The sequence below is a fragment of the Quercus lobata genome, chromosome 11, assembly GCF_001633185.2.
Source record: "Quercus lobata isolate SW786 chromosome 11, ValleyOak3.0 Primary Assembly, whole genome shotgun sequence".
Taxonomy (NCBI): Eukaryota; Viridiplantae; Streptophyta; class Magnoliopsida; order Fagales; family Fagaceae; genus Quercus; species Quercus lobata.
In genome coordinates this window covers 20,335,559-20,348,042 of record NC_044914.1, presented here as the reverse complement: position 1 = coordinate 20,348,042, position 12,484 = coordinate 20,335,559, and the positions used below count along the sequence as shown (strand labels likewise).

The 12,484-nt window shown below is 37.4% G+C and overlaps 1 protein-coding gene across 1 annotated transcript; it reads right to left on the bottom strand.

Annotated features, from left to right (window-relative positions):
* Positions 1-1,029: 1,029 nt before the first annotated feature.
* On the bottom strand, positions 1,030-12,126 carry LOC115966554 (potassium transporter 7-like). Its single transcript, XM_031085766.1, has 5 exons — positions 11,530-12,126; positions 9,429-9,663; positions 8,931-9,179; positions 8,689-8,739; positions 1,030-1,325 (listed from the first exon to the last, which is right to left on the bottom strand). The coding sequence occupies exons 1-5, from the start codon at positions 11,803-11,805 to the stop codon at positions 1,030-1,032; spliced, it is 1,107 nt and encodes a 368-aa protein (XP_030941626.1). The 5' UTR covers positions 11,806-12,126.
* Between the last annotated feature and the right edge of the window lie 358 nt (positions 12,127-12,484).

Below are 12,484 nucleotides of genomic sequence, written 5' to 3'. Positions count from 1 at the left end.
TAAAGTTTTTTTTTTTTTTATATATAATAACACTGTGATAAAGTTTTACTTAAAAGTATACTACATATCTAAACAATTAATGATCAACATGATTAAACCACATAAATTTTAAGACATTTAATACATACATACATTAAGACACCTAGCACAAGTACAATGTTTAGTGTATAAATATTGGAGTTTAATTTAAATTTCTTGAAACTTAGATAATAGAATTTTACGCAAAATAAACTGTTGGTGATAGAGTTTAATTTAGGATAAACTATCCTAATATTATCTTTAAAAAATAATAATAAAATAATAAAATAATAAAAAAAACTATCTTAATATTTAATGAGTGAAGACACTTGTCATAGAGAGAAGGTAGTCATTTGGCACAACCATGACTTCTAGGACCCAACTTTCATTACATAGTTTACGATATTTTTTTATTCATTCAAGTGAAAGCATTACATCCCATTAAATAGAAAAATAATGCCTATTCCTAGTAGAACTTAGACTTCTTAAAACCCTAATAAGACTTGGGCTTAGACTCCTTGGGATTCACTACTAAGCCCAAACTAAATAACTATACTCAAATAAAAATCAATATAAGACCTAATGGACCATTAGTACAGCCTATGTCCAGAAATAAGGAAATTACAAAATGCCCTCGGCAATTAAAAATAAATTGACTTTCCACTGCCTGCATCACCTTCACTCATAAATTTATCTATTTCAGTTGTCAAATGCCACCCAATCCAGCAACAACAGTTAAATCCCTTAAACTGCAACCCATTAATCTCTTATTTACCCTTTAGAATCAAATTTTTCAGTTTGATAAATTATTCAACCTGAAGGTAATAAGGAAAATTAATTTGGATTTGGCCAGCATGAATTCTATCTAATCCATAATCTAACATATAACTATCAGGACAATAAAGAGCAATAAAATTATTCAAATGTTATCACTGAAAGGAGAAAACCAAAATCACAAGTTTAATCAAATTTCTGAACATTTTTACAAGGAAAGAAAAGCAAGCAATTGCATTAGTGAATCCAATATTCCCAAACTGAAGAATTACCTGTTGCACACAAGAGACAACCCCCAAGACAGTACCACGCCTTAGTTGAGTTCCTCTTAAAGAAGTAATAGATATGAACAGGATTAAATGCTGTCAAGACACTATTGTCATATTTAACAAGGTTGTAAATCCCAAAGCCCGCAAGAGAACAAAACCAAATGAATAAAGCAGGGCCAACAGCAAGTCCCACTTTACTTGTCCCGAACTTCTGTACGCTGAACAAAATCACAAGAAAAGCAACTGAAATCATCCTCACTTCACCTGCACACAAAAATAAAATTTATTACTTAAAACATGACTAGTTTCCTCAATAAGATATTAAAATTTTCAATGTAATAAGCATGCTCAATATATGCACAAGTAAAAAAGAAAATTAGAAAGAAATGAGTGTCAGTTGGCTCAATATAGATTCTACGTCATTAGATAATGGACCTGGCATCAAATCCTGCCTATACCAAGGGAGGGAGGTTTTCAAGATGGAAAAGAGCCACCTCCCATTGCATATAGCCCATACAACCAATGGCTTCCAACAGAAAGAAATAAAAGGAAGAAAAATTCCCTACCCTATTTTTTTTAAGTAAAAAATTTCATTAAAGAGGGTGAAGGGATGCAAGCCATGTACAAGGAAACGTACAAGCTAGAAAGCACGGACACTTCATTTGGGATACCGTATCCATGTTGTACATGGGACACGCCTAGGACACTTTTGCACTTGTGTCCCAACCGTATACTGCTAGACACTAGAGTGACACTTATCTATTATTTCTTTTTAGTTTTAATCTTGAACACTTATCAAATTATCTTTTATTTACTCTTTTAGATCTTATTCTTTGGTTTGTATTCTAATTTCTAAACATCATTTTTTTTTTTTTTTATAAGTAATAAAAGTTTTATTTTGATTTCTAAACATCATTTATTAGTCATGTATTCACTTTATTATCCTTTATTACTCTTAAATTGATATATTTAACTTTAAATGAAAAAATAAAGTGCGGGAAGTACCTAAACGAATCCTATATTTAACATTAATGATATATTCACTTTCCCAACATTCTATTCTATTTGAAGTCATGAATTTCCTAGTTAAAGACTCTATATTCCAAATACCTATAAGAATCCTATTTCTTGGACTAACTTCTTTATCCACACCCATCCAACAAAGTGCGGGAAGTCTTGCCTATTTTTCACCACACCTATGCGTTGATGTAGCACGTCGCTTATGGGAAATGGCCTAGCTAACCCTTACCCACTTTTACTGCATCCAAGGTCCAAAGCAATATGTCACTAGTAGGGGACACTCCAACGAGCATCCATAATGGATCCATTTATAACAGAGTGACTAAATTTTACACTAGCCGTCAACCTACTGCAGCCCTCCTAAGAAGTTTGGAATTCACATCTAACACTAAGCTTTCATGTTCTTCAAAACACTAAGCATTCCTTTTCTTCCAACTTTACCACATAAGGAAACGAGGAATTGCATTCCAAATGCCTATGGTACAATATTTACCAAAGCGACCATGCTTACAAGCTAGTGAACCAATCACACCACTAGGCATTACTAACTAAATCCTGAAGAGACTGAAAATCATTGACCAAAGTCTGCTACCAAACTCCCAATGAATAAGTGACCAGCAGTCTGCCCACTCTTCTTGATCAAACAACAACTAACATTCACAATTAAATGTCGCTAAAAAATTTCCCTACCCTATATATCACTTCAAAATTTTTGATAAGTGAAAATAACTAACATGCTGATATGGATTGAATTCATAACCTCACTCTTCACTTTTTTTTTTTTAATTTTTAATTTTTTTTTTTTTGATAAGTAATAAGTTTATTGATATCAAAAAGGGGAGCACCCTAGTACACAGGGAGCGTACAAGGGGTCAAACAATCAAGAACAAAAATTACAAGAATCTAGGAAATCAAGAAAAGATAAAAATGATTGGCTCCGCAATGCAGCCAACCAATCCATTAAAGTTCTAAAGAAAAATAGCTTCAAGTCTGATATTGATCTCTCCTTATCTTCAAAACACCTACTATTTCTCTCTCTCCAAAGACACTACAATAAGCAATGGGGAACAATCAACCATATATACCCATTTCGATGACAACCAAATATGCCTTGCCAACATGCTAAAAGCCCAACTACATATTGTGGCATAACCCAGCTCACTCCAAACAATCCGAACACCATAGCCCACATATCCATTGCAACCAGACAATGAAGAAAAAAATGATCAACCGATTCACCATTACACTTACACATGTAGCACCAATCCAATATCCAAACCTTCATTTTTTGTAAATTGTCAATCGTTAAGCACTTCCCCAAAGCAGTAGTTCAAACAAAGAAAGCTACTCGAGAAGGAATCTTCTGTTTCCAAATACTTTTCCAAGGAAAGCAATAGTCATTAGAACACACTAAGAGACTATAATAGTCTTTAACCAGGAAGCCCTTCTCTCTATCAAGTTTCCAACACATCTTATCCTCACCAAACCCTTTCACTAAAGCACCATAAATGGTATCCATGAAACCAGCCAGTGCCTCTAATTCCCAAGCATGCACACCCCTAAAGAAATTTACATCCCAAAAAAGGACTCCATTATCAAGCTTCATAAGCTCAGCCACACTAATCTCCTTGTCTCGGCAAACTCTAAACAATTCAGGATAGCTGACTACAAGAGAATTCTCACCACACCAATGGTCTTGCCAAAATTTCACCCTAGACCCATCCCCAATATCATATAGAATGTGGCGAGAAAAAGAAGGCCATCCCCGACTAATATATTTCGGCAAGCCAACACCATATGGACCATTAACAGACCTAGTACACCAGCCACCCCATTCACTACCATATTTCACCTCTATCACTTGCCTCCAAAGGGCAGCCCTCTCCATCCCAAATCACCATAGCCACTTTCCAAGCAAAGCTTCATTAAAAAGTCTTACCTTTCTTATCCCCAAGCCACCCGAAGCAATGGGACTACAAACAGTAGTCCATTTAACCAAATGGAATTTTGGTTCATCTCCAATGCCACCCCATAGAAATTTCTCTAAAATTTCTCAATTCGATTAGCCACGACTGCAGGAATAGGAAATAGAGATAGAAAATAAGTGGGTAAATTAGATAGAGTGCTTTTAATTAAAGTGACTCTACCTCCCTTGGATAAGTACAAACATTTCCATCCTGCTAATCTCCATTCTATCTTCTCCAAAATTGGGTTCCATATTGCCTTATCTTTGAATTTAGCTCCCAAAGGAAGACCCAAATACTTCATTGGGAGAGTACTTTTTTACAGCCAAGGACAATCAACAATAAGTCCAAATTATCCACCATACCAACAAGAACCAACTCTGACTTACCCAAATTTATCTTTAGACCAGAGACCACCTCAAACCAAATGAGGATCATACGGAGAAATAGAACCTGATCCATATCAGCACCACAAAAAATCAAAGTGTCATCCGCAAAGAGAAGATGAGACATTGCCAATGATCTTCCCTCTTCATGACCCACACCAAAGCCTGACATGTGACCATCATGGACAACTTTATCCAACATTCTCCCAAGGGCTTCCATAACTAGTACAAATAGCAAAGGGGATAATGGGTCACCTTGTCTCAACCTCCTGGAACTCTCAAAAGACCCACAAGGAGAGCCATTTATCAAAATAGAGAAACGAATTGTAGATATACAAAAGAATATCCACTGCCGCCATTTAGCAGAGAACCCACCCTTTTCTAGTAACTGCATAAGAAATCCTCAGTTTACATGATCAAAGGCTTTCTCAATATCTAATTTACAAAGTAGCCCTAACAACCCAGTTTTCAATCTACTATCAAGGCATTCATTAGCAATAAGTACAGGGTCAAAAATCTGCCGGTTCCTCACAAAAGCATTCTGCGATGGCTAAGACCTTAGCAATGATTTTATAACCCCCCCCCCCCCTCCCCCCCAAAAAAACAAGACTAATGAGGCGAAAATCCTTAACTTCAATTGCTTCTTTCTTTTTTTAGGCATAAGAGTGATGAAAGTTGCATTCAAACTCTTCTCAAATTGACCTTTAGCAAAAAAATGGTGAAAAACAACCATAAGATCAGTTTTGAAAATTCCCCAGCAAACTTGGAAGAAAGCCATTGGAAACCCATTTGGTCCGGGCAATTTCTCACCATTAAATTTTTGTATGACCTTAAAAATTTCTGCCTCATCGAAGGGTCTATCTAGCCAATCTACATTATCACCAGATATCCTAGGCAATACCAAGACTTTTGGAAACGGTTTATCAAGTTGCTCCTCAGAGTATAATTTCATAAAGAATTGAGTAATACAATCAGCAATCATACCTTGATTTGAAGACAAGATTCCATCAAACAGAAGGCTCTCAATACCATTATTTCTTCTATGGGAATTAGCCATTCTATGGAAAAATTTGGTATTTGCATCCCCCTCCCTCAAATGCAGCACCCTAGACTTCTGCCTCCAACTAACCTCTTCTAAAAGAGTGAGCTTTACAATATTAGTACAGAGATTAGTTTGTTCCAACTTTTCCTCACCTGTTAAAGGCTGAGTCTCCTCTCTAACATCCAAATCATTCAACTGGTTCCAAAGTTGCTGTTTTTTAGTAGTGGCATTACCAAACTCTGTTTCGTTCCACTTTTTTAGATCCAACTTCAAAGTTGCCAACTTCTTAGCTAGTATAAAACTCAACTTGCCTTGGAACAAATAAGATACCCACCAACCCTTCACTTTATCAACAAAATTCTCCACCCTCAACCACATATTTTCAAAATGAAAAGGAGTTCTAACTTTCCGATGACTTCTCCCCTCCAACTGAATTGGGAAGTGGTCTGAAAGTACCCTGGATAGTCTTTTTTGGGTAAACATTGTGAAGTGATCCACCAAGAGTGGAGAGAAAAGAAATCAATCTATTCTAGAAGTGGAGGAAGTATTGGACCAAGTATAAAGGCCCCCATCCATAGGTATATCCATTAGCCCATGGAGAGAGATAAAATCAAAAAATCCATACATAGCCCGAGTACAACTTGCAGCCCCTAATCTTTCCAATGGGAAGCGGATTATATTGAAGTCCCCTCCTATACACTATGGAAAATCCCACCAACTAATCAGCCCTATAAGCTCCTCCCCCATTTTCCTATGCCTCTTATTCAAATTTGGCCCATACACTCCTATAAACGCCCACTCAAATTGATCCCCAACATTTTTAAATTTGCATGAAACAGAAAAATACCCCATTGCTTCCTCCACTTTTTCCACCACTCTTCGGTCCCACATCAGAACAATACCTCCAGAAGCACGTTCAAAACCCAGGTATAGCTAATCTACATATGGACAGCCCCACATACTTCGAACAATTCCTTTAGTTATCCATTCAAGTTTAGTCTACTGCTAACATACAATATCAGCCCTCCAGGTACATAGCAAGTTACGAATTTGAAGCCTCTTCTCAACCACATTCAAACCTCTGACATTCCAGAAAAGTATCCTCAAATTCATTTCGAAACAGATAGTGCCCGCTCCCTATTAGTACCATTACGCCTAGATGAAGTAGAACCATAATTAATTGAACTAAATAGACCCTTCAACTCTCTTATACCTTTCACTCCTCAACTCTCTTATACCTTTCACTCCTCAACTCTTCAAGTCACGTGTTTTTTTCTCCAAAGCAGCCCTATGGTGTAACTCAGCCTCAACAGCTAACAAGAAATTTGTCGCTTGATTTTCCCAAACCTTGTAAGGACATGCCCAGGAAGTTATCAAACCCATTGAATCTACTTTGGAACCATTCAGAGTAAGAATCTTTCCTCACTGGATTCTCCACACCCACAACTTCCTGTCCTTCCATGGCCAAGGGAAGTGAAAAAGTTAGTGGTTCCACCGCTAGAGGTGACAAACCCCCTTCGTTAAGTAGCTCAGCAGCCTCCGAATAGGGGTCTGAAACCCAGTCCTCCACAAGTACTTCATCCCCCTCAAACTGAGCTGATGACACCTCCAAAGAATCTAAATACCTCAATGGAACCGAGGCCAACTGATTTTGCTCTCCCAAAACCTCTGTGACTTCACCCGGTGGTAGAGAAATTTGTATCGGAACCACCACTCTCCTTCCATCTCGTAATTTAAGCACCCACTGCTTTGAATTCCTCCATTTCTTGACAACATTGCCGGAATGTTCCTAAAGTAACAATCTGAAGTCTCGCTGCAAGTTAACTTCACCTTCAGAGATGGTTGCTGACACCTTGGTCTCATTGGAGCTGAGAGATTCTGTATCGGCCCCTCGATGCCGCAAAACTCAATCTCGACATTATCGGAGAGCTTCATTGGCTGGGCTAGCATCGAAGAGCTGCAAGGAACAGCTTGAGAATACTTCGCCTCGACAATCACTACCTCGCAGCTTTTAGATCCTCGCTTAGAGCTCGCCGAGACCGATGGCAAAGAGATCCCAGTGTTTTGGGTCTCGTCAGATGGAATAGAAAAAGGGTGGGTTTGTTTTGGCTTGGGCCGCCATACTGAAATGGGCTTAGGAATAGCAGTTTGGTGATTTTATAGATAGCAAAGGAATCTAAGTATGCAAGAAGTACAAGAAGGAATTCTCTAAAGAAATACAAACGAATATAGTCAAAGAAAGTTAGAAGAGAAGAAGATGTGACCTTGTCAAATGCATAAGACCACCATACTCATACAAAGTTTGTAAAAATGAGAGTTTCATCTCAATAGTTGGCAACTCAATGTTGTTAAATGTGCAATTATTTCTCTCTCCAAATCATCCCCATAAGGTCTTCACACTTATTAATGGGAGTAGGCAATACAATTTGGCCAACTGATCATTAGCTCTGCAAATTCAATATTTTGGGAAAGTGGAATGGAGAAGTATCCCTTAACCTAAAAGGTTTGATCTATCTAGTATAGTCAGAAACTTATTGATATATAGACAAATTTAAAAGGGCAGTCGTAAGTGTGTTGTGTACTCTCTGATAGCTCCATATTCTCCTTGAATAGAACCCCACTGCTCCCCAATTTATCAACGATCTCAACACTTGAGCCAAGATATTCTAGAATTGTGGTCTACTTTCAATGTGTGACCTTCTTAGCACCTTTTATAGGCTATTGTTCTCTACAATTGTAAATCTATACATTGCACTGACACTTCAACTGAGGGATTGAACTGTAATCTTTTCTAAAAACAAAAAACATTTCAATTTTCTTCTACAGTCCTTTTAATAAGTAAAAAAAACATATATTCTCTTCTACAATAGCAACGACAGAGGTTTACAATTAACCATACAGTCCTAAATATTCACCAGCTAATAGGACCAAGAGATCAATTACATTTTAATTGATTTAATCATATAGAAGAATACCCCCAGAAACTTTTGATCATGTATTAGTATAACTATATATCTTTTTTTTTTTTTTTATAAGAGTATTAGTATAACTATATATCAAAAAGCAGGAAATTAAACAATCACAACTAAAAATGTGTAGAACTGAATAACAGGTTGTCATATTAAATTGCTCAATTTTTTTTTATACAAGTAACAAAAAAATTTATTAAAAAAACAGAAACCAAGTACACTGGGGGTGTACTCAGGGTGAAGTACCTTCCTTAATGGATTCTACTCCAACTTTTAGGCCGCTAACAGCTGACGTGACTGCAATAATTCAATGATAAATGATCATAAGGAAACAACCAAACTGATGGATACTTATGTAAATCCATTCTTCACACAATAAAACTGACTTACATAAAATATACATCTAAAACAGCTTTTTCTTTGTTTTAATCATAGGATTAGAAAGTCTCCCAGAAGCAACAAGAAGCATGAAGGAATACAGTAACGACCTGACATCGCTGGTGTAATAACCCCGTCAGCTATCACCATAGAGGTGCCAGCAAGCACTAACATCAGAAGAAGCTTTTTCAAAGCCTGTGAATTCTCAAGTCTTTCCTTGATTTTTAGTGATCTCTCAAGCTCAGCAGATGGAACCTTTAGCCTGAAGCTTGATATACGGGCATCCGATGGAAGCTGATTCGGGAGAAGACTAACCTTAGCATGCCGACAAATCAATGAGTATAAAGCAAAAGTACCACCTGCAGCATTTAAGTGATCCTTTGAAATAATTATCTATATGCAAAATTTACATGAATCCCAATGCACACGCAAAGAGGAGGAAGGAAAAAAAACCACGTACTTCTCCCCCACCCCCCAACTCACAATCACACACACACACACACACAAGCCAATGGACTTCCAAGATTTTTTTTTTTTTTTTGGTTACAATTGGGGAGGAAAGATTTGAACCCTGGACTTCAAGATTTAATTCAAAACATTCAGCATACCTTCACCATCGTCATTAGCCCAAAGGACAACCAGGACGTACTTGACCAGAGGGATCAAGATTAAGGTGTATAGGACTAGTGATAATGCTCCAATAACATCTTCTGTTCCATTAATAGGTGCCTTGTTAAACATCACACTGAAGGTATATAATGGACTTGTTCCAACATCACCAAAGACAACCCCAAGGGTCTGGAAAGCAAGTGAAATTCTTCTTCCCATACTAAAGTCCTGCAACTATATTTACATAACCAAGACGATAAGTACTGGCCCTTTAAAAAAAAAAAAAAAAAAAATCAACTGCTATATAATCAATCCTTTCCTCCTTCACTAAAGTACAAGATCAAAGCAAGCTTGCACTAATAAAAATATAAATTTTCTTCCAACTAAAAAAATTTAATTAATCATCAAGAGAGGAGAAGTATAGAGTATAAGAAATTGTATGCAAAAATAAACATTAAGCCTCCAATCATTGAATGTTGCAAGATTCAAAGAATCAAAAAAAGTAAAAAAGGGAATTAACTTATATATACCACAACACATAACCACTGAATGAAGATGCACCTCATCTTTTGTGTGTGTGTGTGTATTTGTTAATAAGTAACGAAAATTTATTGATCAAAAAGAAAATACCCATGAGCAGCAGAGGTGTAATCGAGTAGCAGTACATCAATCTATCAAATTACAATGCTCAAACATGTCTAATAAATAAAAAGAGGGAAGAGAAGTAGAAGCAACACTCCAATCTAGTAAAGAATGAAGGAGGAGAGATTTAATCTCAAGAGTAGGGTGCTCACTTCCCTCAAAGACCGCTCAAGTATTTTGTGACATCATCCAGAGTGTGAACATATAATCTTACCATTTCTTTGTAAGCTACTGACCAAGGACACAAGATATAACACAAAATAACAGCAAAGTGAGTGCATAAACAGGTAGGAAATCATTACTCAGCAGTTTCTGCTCAATCCACCTTCCCTATAGGTAACCATCTCTAGCCATATTAATAGGCTTCCAAAAAATAACAAAAATTAAAAAAAAAAAAAAAAATACACATTTATAGTTCCTTAAACCACCTAGGAAGCACAGGTACAGGTGAGGGTATGGGTATGACATCGTGACACAGTGATTGGGCGCTCCAAGCCCAAACATTTTCTCGTTGGCTGATGCCATTGGGCCATCCTAATCATAAGAGAGTACCAAACGGAAATGTCCAAAGTTGACAATCGGTCCCCATCATTGAATCTTTGCAATGCAGACATCACCGAGTCCTTCAACAAGCTCAGCAGTCAGTGCTACACTAGAATAGCCAAATCGAGGTCAGGTCCCTAGCTGAGCTCCTTGGAGTTCCAAGCCCCATACTTAGACATATTCTAAGAATGTCCTGGAATGTGAACTCTAGTTCCAGAGTTCCTAGCGAGATTGCAATGCAGCCTCATTGGTCTGTGCAAGTCATGGTTCCGTGGAGGCACTAACCTGATTCAAGCCCTTCAGCGGCAATTGCCACTTGGTCTCACCCCATTGGTGAATGAGATAAAATGAGACAGAGTGGTCAACTCAGTACATGAAAGCCGAGTCACTCACTATTCACTCTAGAGGTTTTTTTTTTTTGGACTAAGTCCCAGAACAGACTAACCCCCACTCATTGCTCAGGATTCTAATAACACAATGATAATGGAATTATTTTATTCCTCTGAACTGTTACCAAAAAGCCCCGATCAAAGTCCCATATAATGATCTTCAAAAAAAAATGAAGAATTGAAAATAAGGTGGTACCAATTCCTTAGCTATTTCTCATTATTCTTCCATAGAGTAATAATTTAGACAAATCTTAAAATCCCAAATATCAGTCCCACCTCAAAGTGCATATAACGCTAAGAAAGATTCATACAAATCACAGAATCACGTTTGCAAATCGCTAAGACATACCAAACTCCATTTAAGTTGAGTTCAACACACTAAGTTCTAGTAAAGTAAAATCAAACTTTACTTATCTCATCAGACATTTCTCATGAACCAAACAGTAACTATAACAAAAACACTTAAAATCAAACACACACACAGAGCGATTCACAATAGTTCCAAAAAGGAATAAGAATTCAGTACCTCATATTCATTTCTGGCAGCGCCAGGGACCTCGAGGGCCTCGACATCGAAGGAGTCGATGCGTGGACCAGTGCGAATCAGTCTCTGCTCGGCATTGTCATCTTCATCCTCTGAATCCAACGCGTCAGCCGTGTTCGCAGTCCGCTGCGAAGCGTCATCGTCTTCGTCATAATCGTCCTCGATCTCGGAATCGTCTTCGTCCTGGAACACCCAACGTGACTCCGTGGAGTCCATCGAGGCCAGTCCTCCGATCTCATCCTCCTCCTCCTCCGCCATCACCGCCCACTACCGGTTTTGAGTTCAAGAAATGCGCGTAGTCGTGGAGGCTTTTCTCACGAGCGAGGTGTTTGGGTGGCAGGAAAATGAGGGAAAATGTTTTTAGGGTTTGGCATGGAAAATTTCGGGTTTGGAATTGGATTTGGATTTGGCTTTTCTTTCTCTCAGGAAACAGTTTCCCAGTGCGGCTCTCTCTTTATGTACTGTACCGTTTTGAGCTTGGAGATCACGCGATTTAAGAAAGTAAATGTAAAACAGGAAAATTGGCTGGCTGCGTTCATGAGTTTTGTATGTTAACTAATTTTACTGGGAAAATGTTTTGAGACGAATTTTTTTTTTTTTTTTTTCCCTCTAAATCTGAGTGTGTGGTATCTGTCTCAAGTGTCAACGTGTGTGAGATTCGATAAAGTAATTTTTTTATGAAGTGAAATACTAGTAATAAAAATAGATATTTGGAAAGAAAAAATGGATAATATCATAATATAACCTTTTTTTTTTTTTTTTATATATATATATATTTAAGAAGAAGGTGTAGCCGTGTCGGCGTATTAGCAAAGAAAATCTATATTTAGGGGGCTTGTCCAGATGGCAAACACCATTTTTTTCTCCTTATATTTTGCTCCATTTTTCAATTTGGTTCCTAGAATATTAATAGTATCCACGTTAGTCTTTACAACTA